The following is an 18,750-nucleotide window of genomic DNA, read 5'->3' as shown; positions in this document are numbered from 1 at the left end:
TAATCTCTAAATCTCTTTCCAAAATGTATTTTTAGAGAGTGATGGAGCTGGATGCAGATGATGACCATCACAAATTCATATATTTGGATGAGGCAGGTTTTAATCTGGCCAAGACAAGGAGGAGAGGTCAGAATTTCATTGGCCAGCGGGCAACCATCCAAGTACCTGGACAACGTGGGGCCAACATTACCATGTGTGCAGCTATATCAGAAGATGGTGTGGTGGGACGCAGACCCCATATTGGACCATATAATGCAGCTCTCCTTGTCACCTTTCTTGATGAGCTCGATCAGGTTTGTAGAGCTGAAAATGTGACCTATGTCATTGTGTGGGACAATGTCAGGTTCCATCATGCTCATGTGGTGCAAGCATGGTTTCAGGCCCATGCACAATTTACCACCCTGTATTTACCCCCATACTCTCCCTTCCTTAACCCGATTGAGGAATTTTTCTCCGCATGGGGATGGAAGGTTCATGATAGGCACGCTCATGAACAAGTCACTCTTCTCCAGGCCATGGATGACGCCTGCAATGACATCACAGCAGACCAGTGTCAGGCCTGGATTCGCCATGCCCTAAGGTTTTTTCCAAGATGTTTGGCTAATGAAAACATCCATTGTGATGTAGATGAGAACCTGTGGCCAAATCCACAACACAGAGTTGATGACAATGTAGAAGTACAGTAATCACTCCTGTTTTGTTTCTTACAATACAAGCAAGCAAGTTGAGGAACACTGCATTTGATGTTTTACAGTACTGTCTTTTCTTTTCTATTTCATAGGTAATTATTTTTGCTTTGATTCAAATAAACCTATGGTGTGATTCTGTAGTGTTTTGCATCAATATATTACAAACTTTGTTCAATGATTCCACTGTGTCTGTAGTATTCTCTCTACTACTGCAGTACTTTTACAGAGATGTATTTACTGTACATGTAGTACCATAATGAAACCTATTTTGTTCTACAATATTTAATGATTGTATGAACAATGACACAGTGAAACTATCGTTTGCTTGTGAGTGGGTGATCTATAGTTATGTTTCAATGGTATTTCACAGTAAATTTGTGTTTTGAACCAATGATTGTGCAAGTGCAAGATTTCTTCAAAGATGTGAATGCGTAAGGCAATGTTTTGAACATTAGACAGCCTGTGTTACAAGTGATAACCGTTTTGAGTTTTGAAAAATGACATCAAGGTTCTGAAAATAGTAGCAAAGTGATTGTAAAAAACTGTAGTACAATACTCTTTGGTGATGTTTACATGAACTACTAAAACGGAAATTAAAAACTTTTCATGGTGTTTTGGTGGCCTGAAAATGCACAAAAAAAAACAGGTTTCAAAGTGCAACTTTTTGAAAATGACGAAAACGCTGTCTTCTCTGTGTAAACTACATAAACATAAATCTCTGTGCCAACTTTGATGCCGCAGCTCAGTAAATTCACTAATCGGAGCCGATCTTCTCTATATGCAAAACACGCAAGCTGCGTAGGCCCCTGAAATACCCTCTTGCTCTCAAAGATGATTTAATTCCAATTTTATTAAATTAAATTTCGCCAGCGGTTATGAAAACATGAATGATAATTTATTTTAATGCGGTGCACTGTTGCCCTTTCTACGTAAAAATGTGTCAAATCATGTAATGTGAATGTCATACAGTCTCACTCGAGACAAAAAAAATGAGATGAAAGTGTACCGAGCGGCAAAAGAGACATTGTTTCTCAAGTGCTTTCAGCGAGCTCGAGTCGAGATGGAGTGAAACTCAGACAAATGCGTTTCATTCATTTGTTCAAAAACTCTCATACCCCCCCCCCCCCCCCCCCCCCCGTCTCCCCCAGTCAGATCTGTGGCCTGTACCTTGTCACTGTCCACAGTGTTCTGAGAGGTCCTGGATGCGATGGAGATGGTGTCCGGCTGACTGCTGCCATCTCCCTGACTGTCAGCATCCTCACTAGCCTCCCTGCAACCAAACACACAAATAAAAGTCCCGATGAGGGATGTGCTTGTTTTAAGCCCTGCCCACATCCAGTTTTATGAGAGTACAGATACAAATAATTTTGCTATTTGTTTTTTGATCAGATTCAGATATTGGCTTCAATGCACATCCTTATCCTCATATTTACAAATTTTAACAATCGAATGGAGCTTGCGTGAGGAGAGACAAGACGGCAAATGTTTATACATGAGCATACGCCTCCTGCATTGTCATACATAAATGGGTATGGATATTCATGAAGTGTTGTGCCTCATTCTTTCTACAGATTTACATTTAGTCATTTAGCAGATGCTTGCATCCAAATAGACATTCAAATGATTTGATCACAATTCACAACAAACAAAGCAGAATCTACAAATTCTCTTTGCACCATTATGAGAGCTATGATTATGATCGCATCCTGAATGAATTCACTGTTTCGTTTTTAGGACCGGAATAGAGTATGCAGCGGTACAATGTGTCTGACCTCTTGCTGTTGTTGCGGGGTTTGGCTGGGGTTTTGGGAGCATGGATTGGTTCCTTTAGTGCCCCCTTCAGGTGAATGATTCTCTCCTGAATGACCTCTCGGATGTTTTTAATCCATTCTTGCTTCACCTCGATACTGGACGCCTGACACAGACACAATCATGTCATTACAAACAGAAGATTCCAACAGAACAACAGAGTATGGAAAAAATAGGTAATAAAATAAAAAAGGTAACTGTGACTTTTTTTCTCTTAATTCTGACTTTTTTCTCAGAATTGCATAACATAAACTCGCAATTGCGAGTTAAAAAGTCATTATTGTGTGATATAAACTTGCAATTGTGAGTTATAAAGTCAGAATTGCAAGATATAAACTCGCAATAACTTTTTTTTTTATTCAGTGGCTGAAATGGGCTTCCATAGCAGGGCAGCACAACAATCATAAAAAAAAGGACATGTAGGAAATGTTAATGAAGATCTTTGCTCACAAGCAATTTCACTGACTGTACCATGTTTATGAATACTTACCTCTCTAAAAGTAATGTTTTTATAATACAATGCTGTAATGTACCTTGAGGACAGTCTTGTTGTCGGATGAGGGGGTGCGTCCCACCCACAGGGCAAATTTACACGGGTCTCCTTCCACATGTTCTGTCACCCCCAATTCAGAAGTCTGCAAAAAAACCAGAATATTACACACAGATATTTAAATTCATTCAGTATGCATGAAAATTGTATTTAGGAGCATAAGAGTATGGAGTATTTAAGAATGAGATAACCTAAGAGTGAACTTTACTGAAAGCGGAACTCTAATACATTTTTCGGAGAAAATTTTAAGCATTTCCTAAGTAGAGTCTTAAATTGTGTTTGTGAGACAATTCCAGCTGACCAGAGGAAACGCAAAGGCACATCTGGATCTGTTCACAGGCACTCTGAACACAGAGAGAGGGGTGACAAACGCCCCATCTGGTCCACACACCTGCACGGGCTGCTTCCAGGTGTGTGTGGAAACACTTAACAGAGTTACACAATGTGGTACAACAGATGGGAAATGTAGAATTCAGACAAAACGGTGTTCATGTGTGCACTAACTGACCCTCCCGTGAGGCTTTCCTCTCATTTATGACATTGAAATGATCTAAAACAGGGCTCAAATTTTAATTATTTTTTTTATTTTATTTGAGAAATAAATATATTATATGTTTCTTAATATTTATTATATTTAGAATTTAAATCCTAATATTAATTCATAATTATTTTTTATTTTTATTTTATTTTAGACAATGCCTTTATAACTTTGATGAACCTGGGCTCTTGGGCTTTTTTTTTTTTTTTTTACAAAACCTCATCTATATTGGATAACTTTACCGTAGTGATATACATACATTATTTGACATATTTGCAACAACAATATGCAATAAAAGACAGAATACCAAATGTCTCTAACATTTTATGGACTTTTTTTGTAAAGAAATGAATACTACTTGTTGCTATTCAGCAACAAATTTGATTAAATGTGATTAAAATCAACATTTATAATAACTAAAGGTTTATATTTCGAATAAATCCCTTTCTATTGAATTTCCACGATCTCAACTATTCATCAAAGAATCCTGAAAAATATTTCCAAAAACTAATAAGCAGCACAGCTGTTTTCAACATTGATAATAATCAGAAATGTTTCTTGAGCAGCAAATCAGTACATCTGAATAATTTCTGAAGATCATGTGACACTGAAGACTGATGCTGAAAATTCAGCTTCGATCACAGGAATAAATTACATTCTTAAAAAATATTCGCATAGAGTACTTATTTTAAATTGTAGCAATATTTCACAATCTTACTGTATTTACAGTATTTTTGATCAGGAAATGCAGCCTTTGTGAGCATATAAGGCTTCTCTCTATTATCTTAACAACTTCTTAGCATGAAAAAGTCTTTTATCAACCCCAAATTTTTATGTAATGAATGTAGATGAGATGTAATAAAAATGCAGTGATAGCGTGTGTGTGAACTGACTGATATAACTTAATACCAGTAGTTTGTTCTTGTAGATGTATTTGGATCGACCCGCTGAGTCTTTGATTTCTTTGCTGAAGACGAGGGAGATCTCAAAGAGGAAGAGGTGGCGGTCTCGTCCCTTACGGATCAGAGATTTGGGATCCCACACCTGGAAGGTGTCCTGCAGGAAGAGTTCACCCTGAACATCCAGATTCTCATCAAAACCTAATGGAAACAAAAACATCACGTCAGAGGCTGTAGGTTTAAGTGTATCAGTGGAAAAGACTAATGAGTGTGTGTGTGTGTGTCTGTGTGTGTGTGTGTGTGTGTGTGTTAGTGTATGTGTGTGTGTGTGTGTGTTTGTTCAGTGGTGTTGTACCCTCAAGCATGCTGACGTGCATGGCGTCGTTGGCTCTCTTTGGCACACTCAGCATGACCTCCAGCCCATCCTTAATTTCACCTTTACCTTCTTCACAGCAGGACAGCAGCTCCTGTGAGCACACATACTGTACTGTACACACTGAACACTGCATCTGAACTTCTCAAAAACACACGCTACCTTCAGCAGCAGCTGGTATTTGGTGATCCTCTGCACAGGTTTGATGAGGTATGATGATATAGAGTTGGCCAGACCATGTCTCCTCTGAATCTCCTGTTCAGAGCAGACAAAACAATCATCATATACAGTAGATAAATCTCTCATGTGGGACACTCGTGGTAATTGGGTTTGTGCTAGCTAATGAAAAGAGTATATTACAAATTTCCCCTTCTGGGACAATAAAGTACATTTCATTTTCATTTCACTGACCAACTGAATTCAGTGACATGACTAATGACCTCTTCATAGTGCTCGGATGAACACTGAGTAATTTCATTTCAGCTAAATTTACTTTAGGTCAGTAATATTTAAAAATAATTTAGGTAACTTGCTGAAGATATAAAAAAAAGTCAAACTATATTCAGTTACTAAATTATTGATTTAGAAAACTAATTTGTACTTACGTCGAAAAAACTCCCAGCATGCTCTAGGATGAGCTGACTGGAATCTGGTTTGTTTTTGCAGTATTTCACATAAATATTAAATTTATCAGCCTGAAACACAAACACGTAAGCTTTAATTCAGCATACAAAAGGAAAACAGAAAGAACTGCGTATAATATTTGCGACGTTTATTGATTGTCATAATTCTTGCTATAATAAAATAATTTAGCTGGATCTGAAAGTCTTAAGTATGTCCTTATAATGTATGCATATGAGCACAAAAAATAATTAAAGAAAAAAAAAAAAAAGAAAAAAAAATAGAAGTTTTTCTCAATTGTTTGATGAGATGTTAAGTGCACAACAACATAAATCTGTTCCTGAGCAAATGTAATAACATGCAGGTGTTTTAGAAACACTCACCCATGTAACAAAGCAATGGCCCACATCCTCAGGTAACTGCTCATAATTGATCAGCTCTTTCAGGAATATACTATAACACACACAAAACAGCATGCAAATGAGTCCTAATCACTGCATTTCCTTATCCCATACACAATTTGCCTATGTAGAATTTTAATTGGAAAGCATATTAGCCACCTCTATCATCTGCAAAAACAAGAAACTGTGCATATTCTGATAAAAAAGTCCAATGGCTTATGGCTTTAATATTTCATTAACATTATATTTAACGAGAGAAACTCACTTATTATGGAAGTCATAAATCTCCTGGATGTTTCCAAAGATGATGTGCTCTTTGTTGGCAATTCCTGCAGGGATTTCCTCTACGCCGCTGGTCATCTCCCACAAATACGTCTAATAAATACATCACACGATGAGAAGTGAGCAGACATACACTAGGAAATTACTGCCTGCTATTATTGGCATGCAGCATTTCAAAGACCTTCAGCATTTTCTTTTGAAATAATGGAGTTCGTTACATATAGACAGAAATACAGAAGACTTAAAGGTAGAGTAGCAAAATTTTTTAAATGTAAGGATCAGGATTTATTATTATTAATAAAACTGAAACACTTACCTGTAAACATTCGTGTAAGTCCCTCACATACGCCTTTTCTGTCTGTAACAGCTCAGCTATAATAAACCTGCAGCAAAACCAAGCAGTGGTCGATTATAAGAGTGTGAAACTGTGGTGTGTGTGTGGAGCTGCTGTCTGAAGGCTGTGTACAAGCACTTACTCTTTCTTTCGAGCCGATTTCCTCTTTTCCTCGTTGACCTCATGGTTGGGGTCACGCAGTTTGACCTCTGGGTCAGTCAGACTGGCTGGAATGATATCCAACTCCAGATCCTTGTTATCCTGAAACACACACACACACACACACACACACAGACACACACACACACACACACACTAAGATCATGTCCAGAACATATATGTTTGTTGGATGCAAGTTTCTAGAATGCCTGGATAAACTTACTACATTTGCCAAAATGTGCAAAAACATTTAATTAATGAATGAATAAATAATCTTTAAATAAATATATTTTATTTTAAAAACATAAATACTATCATAAATAAAATGATACTAAATTATATTATATATATATATATATATATATATATATATATATATATACTAAATTGTATATATATAAATATATATATATATATATATATATATATATATATATATATATATATATATATATATATAAACTTTCCTGACAGAGATGCTATATATTACTTCTATATAGTATTGATATATAGATAAGATGTATAGTTAGGTATATAGTTAAGAAGATTAATTAATGAATTGATATAAAACAAGTCATTGAGGTTTGGGTTAATCGGCTACTAATTAAAACGATCATTAATAATTAATATTAATAAGAATCATCATTATTTTTATTTCAAATGATCTTCATAATAATAATACTAATTGCTGGTCAGGTGCAGTACCTCAGAGCTGATGCCCAGACTGCAGCGGTATTTGGCCATATGCAGGGAGAAATCTCTGTAGCGCTTGTCGACCGCGGTCACCCACTTCTTCAGCTCGGTGACGTGCGTGTGCCCTTTCTCCACAAAATTATCTGCCAGCTGGATCAGCATCTTCACTTTTTCCTTCGTTTGCTGCGTCACACAGGAACATCATGTGGTTTGTTCATTATGCTCAAAAGAATGACTTGTTGGAAGGGTTCAAGTGGCAGTATGTGTCACACATTAGAGACGGACATGAAAAGCAAGAGGAAGAGGTGACATGAAGTGTTTGTGTCTCTGTACCTTGACAGAGACGTGGAATTCTTCATATTCTCTCAGCCGTTCCTGAGTTTTCTCCTCCGAGTCTCCCGGGGACGTGTGAGAGGTAAGAAAGACCTCTCCTGCCTCCTGGATCCACTCTAACGCCTGACACAGAGACAGACAGAGTCCTCAGATGATCCCAATCAACAATTCTTTTTATTATTCTTCCTCTTCCGCCGCAAGTCTATGGCAGCCCATAGAACCGATTGCGGGAAAGTTGTATAACTTGGCACACTGTATAGAGGACAGTCCCAACATTAAATATAGCAAATTTGAAGTCTCTAACTCCAACTCTCTAGCGCCACCACTTGTCCAAAAGTTCAATATTTTTATGCTAATAACTTTTGAACCGTTAGCCAGAAAATGAAATTTCTTCTTTCATCTGAATCCATGGCTCATACCAAGTCGAATGAACCCCAAAATTAAAAAAAAAACTACTTTTTCGAACTCGTCCTAGACGGTTAGTCGGATTTTCACGAAAATTGGCTCAGATCATCTTCAGAATATGGAATTCAAGTTGATTCGTCCAACTGTTGTCGAATGACACGTGAACAAATTTAACGAAAAACATGCAAAAATGCATGTGAGGCTATAACTCGGCAACGGTTTGGCATATTGAGACCAAACTTGGTGTGTGTTATAATAAGCATGACCTGAGACTACCTGCAGTGTTTTGACGCAGTGCCATCTAGTGGTCAGGAGATATGAAAAATGCATATTTTGGCTTTGGCCAAAAATCATACAACTGGTCTCTTTAGATTCAGTGAGTCATGTCGAGTCGTATGATATCCAATTTTCCTGTGTCAGCCATTTTAGGCGTCGGCCATTTTGAATTATGTTTTAAAATGCAGTATTTTTTGAATGCAGCATTGTATCGTTACGAAAATAATTACAAAAATATTCGGCTCCATGCCCTGAACATACTCAAAAAGTTTGGTGGCAGCACCACCTTGTGCTAATAGCTTTTGAATATACTAGACTATTGAAATGAAAATGATCTCCCTATATTCTGTGGGTCATGCCGAGAGCATCGATACCAATTATGTGAAAATTGGCCATACTTCCTGTCCGCCATTTTGATTAATATTGAAAACATAGTTTTTCAAACTACTCCTAGACCGTTAGTCTGATTTTCACCAAATTTGACGTGGATCATCTTCAGACCATGCTGACAAAAAGTTATGGATTTCGTGTCAATATATGAAACGGTTTTCATTTAGCGCATCAACAAATTTGCTGGAAGTGTGCCAAAATGGATTTGAGGCTGTATCTCTGCAAAGCTTTGACATATTTGTACCAAATCCGCCATTTTGATTTATGTTGAAAACCTACTTTTTCATCAACCGTTAGTCCGATTTTCATAAAAATTTAATCAGATGAACTTTAGACTGTGCTGACAAAATGTTACGGAGTTTGTATCGATACACAAAACCGTTTTCGCATACCGCTGCGACGAAATTGAGGCATCATGCCAGAATGACATTTCATGCTGTATCTCTGCAATGCTTTAGCATATTGACACTAAACTTTTTGTGTGTTATTGTCATCTCACACAGAACACACCAAAATGATTTGATTACAGTGCCACCTGTTGGTCAAAGGTGATAGGCCATTTAATCTTATTACTAGTGGTTGTATTTATGATTTTTCAGCCATTTCAATTACAATCATCCTAAAATTGCTGTAACTGTTCACTCTTGCATTTGATGTGGTCCTCCATGCCATGCTTACCTCCTAAATTTGCTGTTGGAGTGCTTGGTCCCGTAATTGCTGCTTGCAGCTATATTTATTATTATTATTATTATTATTATTATTATTATTAATAATAATCAATTTCACTAGTAGTCCACTATATGAATAATTTTTGGGTATAATATGTCACAGTTCACTTTATTTTGCTATACTCACTTGCATAAATGTATTACAGTGTCTTGCACCTAGTAAAAAAAATATATGAAATTATATCTGGTGTCTGAATAATTGTTGGTTTGACTGTGAATTATTTCTTGTTTAAAACTACACTGTAGTTCAGACAAGATCAGTGAGTGATTTTCTCTTTTTCATTTTCTTGGATTAACATTACAGCAGCTAGTAGCTAAATTAGGCACGGTCACTTTAAGAGACAATGAATGCAACCAATATAATACACATCCCATTTTTTCTAAACTGTTTACTTTTAGTTAAGACATAACCGACAGTTTTATCGAACATACTTTCCAAGACGGGTATTTTGACATATTTTGTATTTATTTGTCGGTACAAGAGCAAAAAGAAGCAAATTTGGTGTTTAAGCGTTTTGAGACACGTCTCTGCGTGAATCCTGAACACCAGAACACCGCGGTGCTGAAATGGGCTCTTTCACATCCTTTTCTGTTTGTTAAAACTGCGATTTGTATTTGTTCGTTCAGGTGCAGGAGGAAGTTCAAGGAGAACTTTGCAAAGGAGAGTTCGGTTCAGTGTTGCTGTCTGTCAGACGCGTCTCTCCGCATGGCACCGTGCACAGAGCGCGAGTAACCAGTGACTCTGTTGAGCTTTTCCACGTCTTGTGTTTTAATGCTTTTAACTCTTTTGAATGTTTAAATCGACAAGTGGCAAGGCTTAAAAACACGTGAAAATGGTAAGCTTTCGTGACCACAAGCAGCAGTGGCCAGTCAACTGTCCTGAGCGTCTTTTTAGGCTGGCCTCAGCCAGTCAGTTGAGATCATTGGGGCCCCCCCTCAGCCATGGGCCCCTATAATCGTCACCACCTTTCACCCCACTAGCGACGACCCTGTGTTCAACTCTGTGGATTCATGCACACCAAACACCCAATATAGAATATTCTAATACCAAAGGGAATGTGTGAACTAATGATATGAATGCAGTATAATGGTACTACATCTGCCAGCACTTTACCTTCATTCTTACAAATGCGTCAGAGTATAATGATTTTTATGTTTTTTTGACAATTTAATTCAAAATAAAAACATACCAATCTAAACTAATTTCCCATACGGCAAAGTAAATAAATAAGTGTTCAAAATATATTTTATATACAGTATATGCTAAATATATGTTGTGAACAGTGAAGGAAAATTTAATATATTTTTTGAAATATAAAATCTATTTAGTTTTAAGACTAATATATCAAAATATATTTCAAAATGTATTTCAGGGGCATGAAAATACATTTCCAATTTTACAGTAGCAGTAGCTTAAATTTAATGTAAATGTGTGATTTGTTCAAATTTAATGATAATGTAAATTTGTTCATATGTTTTATAGACAACCTAGTTTTTCTTCAAATGTGACATATGCAAAGGTATTCTCTTGCTTTGAAATATATGTTTTTGAATATATTTATATTCTTATAATATATTGTTACAAACACGCCAGGTTACACCTCCACGCAATCACTATGCACGCCCTCACCGGAATACTAAGCACATCCACCTGATCCTCATCACCACCCAATCACCTCAGCACCATAAAAACCACACACACGCACTCAATCGATGTCCGGTCTCGTTCGTGACAAGGTCTTACCTGTATGCTAACTCTAAGGACTAACTCTTCTTCTACTTACCTCTCTCCAGCGATTCTCCAAAGATCCAGATCCCCAGTGTGCGTGTGTGTGGTTCACCTTCATCCTCTGACGTCTTCACCCAGCCTGCACGGATCCATCCCTCACTCCACCCTACACTACCTGCTCCTCTGCTTGTGTCCGTAACAGAAGACCGGACCAACACCGCCAGGCACAAGCATGAGCCTCACGGACCCCTTTCAAGATCTGGTTAATGCACTCCGAAGGACACTCACGGCTACAACTGCATCCCCAACACCAGCGAGCACTTCCGTCAACGATGCCAGCACTTCCTCACCTTCCGTTCATGCCAGTCCCATGGCCCGGCCAGTGCCCTACTCTGGTGCGGTGGAGGAATGCAGCGGTTTCCTCCTACAATGCTCGCTGGTCCTGGAGATGCAACTGCACTTGTACCCCACTTAGAGATCTAAGGTAGCCTTTGTAATTTCTCAACTGCAAGGTAAAGTACTACTGTGGGCAGATTTAATATGGACTCAAAATAACCCAGTTATCCAGTCTTATTCCAGCTTCATCGACTATTTCCGTGAAGTTTTCGGCAGACCAGCTTGGGACTCTTCCATTGGTGAGAAGCTGTATAATCTCAAACAGGGGAAAATGTCTGTCAATGAATATGCCCTACAGTTTAGGATTCTAGCGGCCTCCAGTGGATGGAACGAACAGGCTTTACTGACTACCTACCGTCAGGGATTGGAACCTCGAGTGCGGTTGCATCTCGCTGCATACGAGGACACCATCGAGCTAGAACGATTCATCCAGCTGTCCATCCGCTTCGCCACTCGTATGCAGTCATGCCTCGAAGAGCACCAGGGCCAGGCGTATTCCTCTACGCCACTCTGCCGACCAGAGGCCGTCAGCTCCCCAAAACCAGCCAGTGAACCCATGCTACTAGACTCCTATCGTCTCTCTATGGCTGAACGACAAAGACGGCTGGCCCAGAATCTGTGCCTCTACTGTGCAGCCCCGGGACATGCCATCGCTGTATGCCCCGTCCGTCCTCCTCGTCCCATGGTGAGTGCCATTCTCCCTTCAAGATACCAAATGAAACCGCTCACCACTGTTGTGACACTTACTGCCGCTGACATATCTCTTCCAGTTTCCGCCCTCCTCGATTCTGGGTCAGCCGGCATCTTCATCTCCGGCGCCTTCTGCCGTCAGCTCAAGCTTGCTACCACGTCAACGCCGTCAGCCTACCAAGTCCACACTATCACCGGCAAGCTGTTTATCTCCTGGAAGACGGGCGAAGTCCTGAGAAGTGGGGCGACGCCTGTTTCAAGAGCTGCATCTCAGGTTGTCCAGTTCCAGCCACACCTTCCCCTGAACCTCTTCCAGTCTATTCCACATCAATAGAGAGCCCGGTGGAAAACCAATCCATCACCATCCCTCACTGCTACGCCCCCTTCAGTGACGTCTTCTGCCCTAAACGGGCCTCCAAGCTGCCTCCACACCGGCTGTGGGACTGTGCAATCGATCTACTGCCGGGTGAACCAGTGCCTAAAGGAAGGATATACCCCTATCCATTCCTGAGGAGAAGGCCATGGAGGGTTATATTCGTCCATCGACCTCCCCTGCTGCTTCGAGTTTCTTCTTTGTGGAGAAAAAGGACGGAGGTTTAAGACCATGCATTGATTATCGGGCTCTCAACAATATAACAGTGAAGTTCAGGTACCCATCTGCCTTGGAACATCTCCGTGGTGCCACTGTGTTCACCAAGTTGGACCCCCGCAGCGCCTACAACCTCATTCCGGATACAAGAGGGGGACGAGTGGAAGACCGCCTTCATAACCCCTACAGGCCACTATGAATACTGCGTGATGCCGTATGGACTTGTTAACGCCCCCTCCGTATTCCAGGAATTCATCCACGAAGTTCTCCGGAAGTTCCTCCACAAGTTCGTCCTAGTCTACATTGATGATATCCTCATCTACTCCCGGAGCCTGGTAGAACATCAACGCCACGTTGCGGAGTTCCTGCAACGCCTGAGGGCCTACCAACTGTATCTCAAGGCCAAAAAGGGCTCTTTCCATCAGCCCTCAGTGCAGTTCCTTGGATACAACATCAGCAGCAGTGGCATCCGGATGGACGAGGGGAAGGTAAACGCTGTCAGACATTGGCCCACTCCAACCACCATCAAGGAGTTACAGCGGTTCCTTGGCTTTGCCAACTTCTATAGATGTTTTATACAAAACTTCAGTACCATCACCAGCCCTCTCACCAGTCTCCTCCGTAACAAACCCAAATCTCTCTCCTGGACTCCTGCCGCCACAGAGGCCTTCCACATCCTTAAGGAGGCCTTTACGACCGCCCCACTCCTGGTCCATCCCGATCCCGACCGTCCCTTCATCGTGGAAGTCGCCGCCTCGACCACCGGAGTGGGAGCGGTCCTTTCTCAGCAGCAGGGGAATCCCAGTCACCTCCACCCATGCGCCTTCTTCTCCCGGAAACTCAACCCGGCGGAGGTCAACTATGATATTGGCAACCGGGAACTGTTGGCCATCAAACTGGCCTTGGAAGAATGGAGGCATTGGTTGGAGGGATCCAAACACCCCTTTCTGGTCCTAACAGATCATAAGAACTTACAGTATCTTCGAGTGGCCACAAGATTAAATCCGAGACAAGCCCACTGGGCGCTATTCTTCACCCGCTTCCATTTCACCATCTCATACCGCCCAGGGGTGAAAACTGTGAAGGCTGACGCCCTCTCCAGGTGTTACGCCCCCGAAGAGAATCCCGAAACTCCGGAAATCATTCTTCCAGAAAGAGTCATCGTCTCTCCTATTACCTGGTCCGCTGATACCTTTCCTCCTACCGAGCCTACCACCAACACCCCGCCGGGTTGCCCACCGGAACGTCAGTATATTCCCAGGACACGGCGCACTCCACTCATACACTCCGCTCACACATCGCTTGGCACTGGTCACCCGGGGGTCAATGAAACTCTCTCGTTGCTGAAAGAAATGCTTCTGGTGGCCCAACATGACCTCGGATGTCAGGAGGTACGTGAATGAATGTACAAGCTGCGCCATATCCAAAAGCCCTCGCTTTCTTCCATCAGGCAAGCTCCATCCTCTGCCCGTTCCCAATCGCCCGTGGTCACACCTAGGGGTGGACTTCATAACCGATCTTCCTCCTTCAGATAACAATACCTGCATTCTTGTCATAGTGGATAGATTTTCTAAATCCTAGCATCTTCTTCCTTTGAAGGGTCTGCCCACGGCCATGGAAACGGCTGAACTGTTATTTAATCATGTCTTCAGGTACTTTGGCATCCCAGAGGATATCGTCTCGGACCGAGGCCCCCAGTTCATCTCCCGGGTATGGAAGGCTTTTCACTCGCTCCTAGGTGTGGCCATCAGCCTGTCCTCCGGGTACCATCCCCAGTCAAATGGGCAGACGGAGAGGAAGGTTCAGGAGATTGGACGCTTCCTCCGTACCTTCTGTCACGGCCACCAGAACTCCTGGAACCAGTTCCTTGGGTGGGCCGAGTACGCACAAAACTCCCTTCGTCAACCTACCACCGGACTCACTCCATTCCAGTGCGTACTCGGCTACCAACCACCTCTATTCCCCTGGTCAGGTGAACCCTCGGATGTCCCCGCCATCGACTACTGGTTCCGGGAGAGCGAGAGGGTCTGGGACGCTCCCGGCGGCGTGGTGGACAACTGGAATATCTAGTTGACTGGGAAGGATACGGTCCAGAGGAATGTTCCTGGGTCCCACGCAACGACATCCTGGATCCTAACTTACTCGACACCTTCCACTCCAATCATCCTGACCGACCAGCTCCCAGGGGAAGAGGACATCCACCACGTCGTCGGGGTCCTCGGCCCTCAGGAGTGGGCCATGGGGAGGGGGGTACTGTTACAAACACGCCAGGTTCCACCTCCACGCAATCACTACGCACGCCCTCACCGGAATACTAAGCACATCCACTTGATCCTCATCAACACCCAATCACCTCAGCACCATAAAAACCACACTCACACAAACGCACTTAATCGATATCCGGTCTCGTTCACGACAAGGTCTTACCTGTATGCTAACTCTAAGGACTAACTCTTCTTCTACTTACCTCTCTCCAGCGATTCTCCGAAGATCCAGATCCCCAGTGTGCGTGTGTGTGGTTCACCTTCCTCCTCTGACGTCTTCACCCAGCCTGCACGGATCTATCCCTCCCTCCACCCTACACTACCTGCTCCTCTGCTTGTGTCTGTTCAATAAACCATTCTGTCTGTTACTCCTCAGCCTCCCGAGTGATCCGTAACATATATTTTCAAAAATAAATACAATAAATAAATTCAATTAAATAAAAATAAATAATAAAAAGGCAAAAAAAAATTGTTTAGCATTTTTTATATTTAAAAATATATTTCAAAATACATATGAAAATTATTTTTTTTTCACTATATGAGCTGTTACACTATTCTTTTTAAAGATTTTTTTACATTATTTGAAACATCTTAAGAAGCTAAATAAATATCTCAATTAAATAATTTAAATGGTAAAATCAAAAGTAATCAAATCTATATTCTCCATAGTTTTTAATGTGATAATTTGGTACACTAATAATAAAAAATGCTAAATTAAAGCAACTTAATATTTCAAGAGTGAAATAGAATATAAAATATAAAATAAAGCATATTTTTTAGCTAATTCTGAGTTGACATACAAACCGCTAGACGGAGCACAAAAAAACGAAAAAAGAAAGCAGAGGTCTCAAGACTTAAAACTGAACTACTTAATTTGACACAGTGACACTTTGTTCCTCACAATCTTAAAAACAGAGCATTTATTGTACAAGTCAAAGAAAAAACAGCTCTGTACTATGCTAACACATGTGACCAATTATTAAAAATGATTTTAGGACAGAATACAAGAATGTGCTTTCTGTACAAGAATGAATTTGTTGTGGACTGTCAGTGATAGATTTGCAATGTGAATTATGTTAACTGATTGACAGTTCTATTTACAGATTTTGGTTTTGGAGAATTGTTTTACTGTCAGATTTCTACTGAGAATTCTTACATCATAAAATACAAATGCAACACAAACAACAAGAGTGCACACACACACACACACACACACACACACACACACACACACACACACACACACACACACATTCACACACACACACACACGCACACACACACACACACACATAGAGAGAGAGAGAGAAGTGTAGATCAGTGTTTTCACCTGTTTGGCGCTGCGTTCAAACACCAAATACTGCTGACACTGATCCAAACGTCGCTTCTTCATGGTCCAGAAATGCAGAACTCTGTTTTCCCTCTGTAGCAGTTCATTCAGGATGGCTGTTTAAACACCACACACACACACACACACACACACACACACACACACACACACACACACACAGACACACACACACACACACACACACACACACACACACACACACAACAACAACAACAACAACAACAACAACTACTTCTTAACATGAATTAATGAATGACTGGATTAACAAAGCATGTTTTGTGAGAGAGAAGCTAAGAAATGCTGAAAATATGAAAAGATGGACACACCGTTATCAGATTCTGCTATAATTAGCTTTGAAGCTCTAACCTTTGACCTGTTGCTCAGGGCCGCGCGTGTTGCTAGACGATCCCTGAGAGCTGACGTTATTCCGATGGATGTATTTCAGAAAAACCTCAGCATTTCTCCTGGCCAGAGTACATGCCTGAAAAACACAGCAGACCCTCACATGCACACAGTCAAACACTTGGGCTAGATGTATTTGTCATGGTATTTGATCTACGGATTCTTCACATTAGCTGTGTAAAAAAAAAAAAAAAAAAAAAAAATGATGACCAAATGTCTGCTTAGAGTGTCTGCTCCTCTCTAAGATCCAGGAGACACTTTTGTGACTGTTATTCCAACATGAAGTTGGTAACTTGATCTGTGCTGACTGATGCTGTTCAGTAGTGACCTTGAGAAAAGCCTCTTTCTGCTCCAGGTGTTTGCTGATGAGCGACAGCACATGATCCATCTCTGTTGAAGATCCCCGTTTATCATGAGCTCCACACCAGTCCTCGTCTCTGCGGTACTCCTGCTCCAGACTCTCCAGCACGCTGCACACCTGTGAACAAGCCATTCGTATGACAGTTAGCATAACGCAGGGTTCGGGAACCAGCTGTCACTGGCGTGTCACTAGCTGGTCAAATATTATGGATATAAATAATCATTTTCTTGTCATGGTGTATTTCCAATTTAACATTTATCAAATTGTGTTATTAGTAATTAAATCATTTAGATTTTATATATTTATTTAACTCTTTGTTTTGTTTAAAGTTTTATAATACATTTTTAATAATAACTTCAATTAAAAATGTATCTTGTATAATAACACTATGACATAATTTTTCAGACCAGACATAATGGTTGTTGTTTAATGGAGGAGTTTTGATCTATAAAAGTGCCCCCTTGATGGAGAGCACTTTGCATCTCATAGTCAACAGTGAATAACTAGCAAAACTTCCACCAGCCCTTGGATGTACACTTTAGCATACTTAGTACTTAGTATGAAAAATTATTCTCTTTTAAAGGAATATACTTAAGTGCAAACTGAATTTAAAGTTTCTGACATTTAGTAATTGTATGCTTTTTCTGTTAAATTAAAATGCATTAGAATTAAAATGAATTATAAATTAAATAATTTGAACTTCACTGAAAAGCTTTTAGGATTCACTAGTAGATTTATATTCTGTAACTTTATAATTACATTGTCTTTCAAATATGGTCAGGTAAACTAAAATAATCTAATGCAACTTAACTAGTATGTCATGTTTATATATATATATGTGTGCTATTACATGTCATATAATGATAATGATGAAGTTGCAATTTAGTACAGGTAAAATATATTATAAGTTTATAGGTTTAAAAATAATATTTAAAAAAATGCTACAGTTAAAATTATAATAAAGTACTTTACGTGTGTTTTAGTATGGATTTAGTTTGAAGTACACTGTTAAAAATCTATAAATAAACAAACAGCATAATACTTTGTTTCTACACTGCATATGTACTATTAAGGCACCCAGCATGCAATGCAGCACAAATAGATCATGCTGTAGAGGGTTTTATTCGTTCCACTGAAATAGTTTAGGGTTCCCTTTTAGCAGTTTCTGTTGTTAGTTTATTTTGTAATGTCGGTTTATGTTGTAACCATTGTTTTTACTTGTCGAGTGTTACCACTGTTGTGTTTTATATGTTGAGTATTGATGCCACATTTTTCAAAGACGTTTCTCAAGTTATTGATCAATCTTCATGGTTAATGCTAATAAAAGTGATAGCTTAAAGTCAGGCAATAAGCTTATTTCATATTCTAGCTTGTCATCATTTTGACAAATGTTTTCATTTGTCACACATTTGAATTTTTAAAATGAATAGACAAGGTCATAGAGCCCAAACTAATGCTAAACACTAATTACCAGTATGATGACTTCAA

General features: G+C 40.1%; 1 protein-coding gene across 2 annotated transcripts in view; it reads right to left on the bottom strand.

Moving 5' to 3' along the window:
- kalrna (kalirin RhoGEF kinase a) overlaps nt 1-18,750 on the bottom strand; it is a 278,413-nt gene that overhangs the window by 80,491 nt on the left and 179,172 nt on the right. For both annotated transcript variants that reach the window (XM_059561398.1, XM_059561397.1), the window contains exons 18-33: nt 17,230-17,379; nt 16,866-16,980; nt 16,479-16,594; nt 7,682-7,804; nt 7,361-7,531; nt 6,639-6,757; nt 6,479-6,545; nt 6,146-6,255; nt 5,863-5,932; nt 5,464-5,553; nt 5,021-5,113; nt 4,841-4,952; nt 4,496-4,686; nt 3,032-3,133; nt 2,462-2,604; nt 1,857-1,959 (exon numbers count right to left, since the gene is read on the bottom strand). In XM_059561398.1, coding sequence (XP_059417381.1) covers nt 1,857-1,959; nt 2,462-2,604; nt 3,032-3,133; nt 4,496-4,686; nt 4,841-4,952; nt 5,021-5,113; nt 5,464-5,553; nt 5,863-5,932; nt 6,146-6,255; nt 6,479-6,545; nt 6,639-6,757; nt 7,361-7,531; nt 7,682-7,804; nt 16,479-16,594; nt 16,866-16,980; nt 17,230-17,379 — 1,875 coding nt within the window. The remainder of the gene's footprint in view (nt 1-1,856; nt 1,960-2,461; nt 2,605-3,031; nt 3,134-4,495; nt 4,687-4,840; nt 4,953-5,020; nt 5,114-5,463; nt 5,554-5,862; nt 5,933-6,145; nt 6,256-6,478; nt 6,546-6,638; nt 6,758-7,360; nt 7,532-7,681; nt 7,805-16,478; nt 16,595-16,865; nt 16,981-17,229; nt 17,380-18,750) is intronic.

This window comes from Carassius carassius, chromosome 11, assembly GCF_963082965.1.
Source record: "Carassius carassius chromosome 11, fCarCar2.1, whole genome shotgun sequence".
NCBI classification, from domain to species: Eukaryota; Metazoa; Chordata; class Actinopteri; order Cypriniformes; family Cyprinidae; genus Carassius; species Carassius carassius.
The sequence above is the reverse complement of the archived record's forward strand: the minus strand, read 5'-3'. Positions and strand labels throughout refer to the sequence as shown.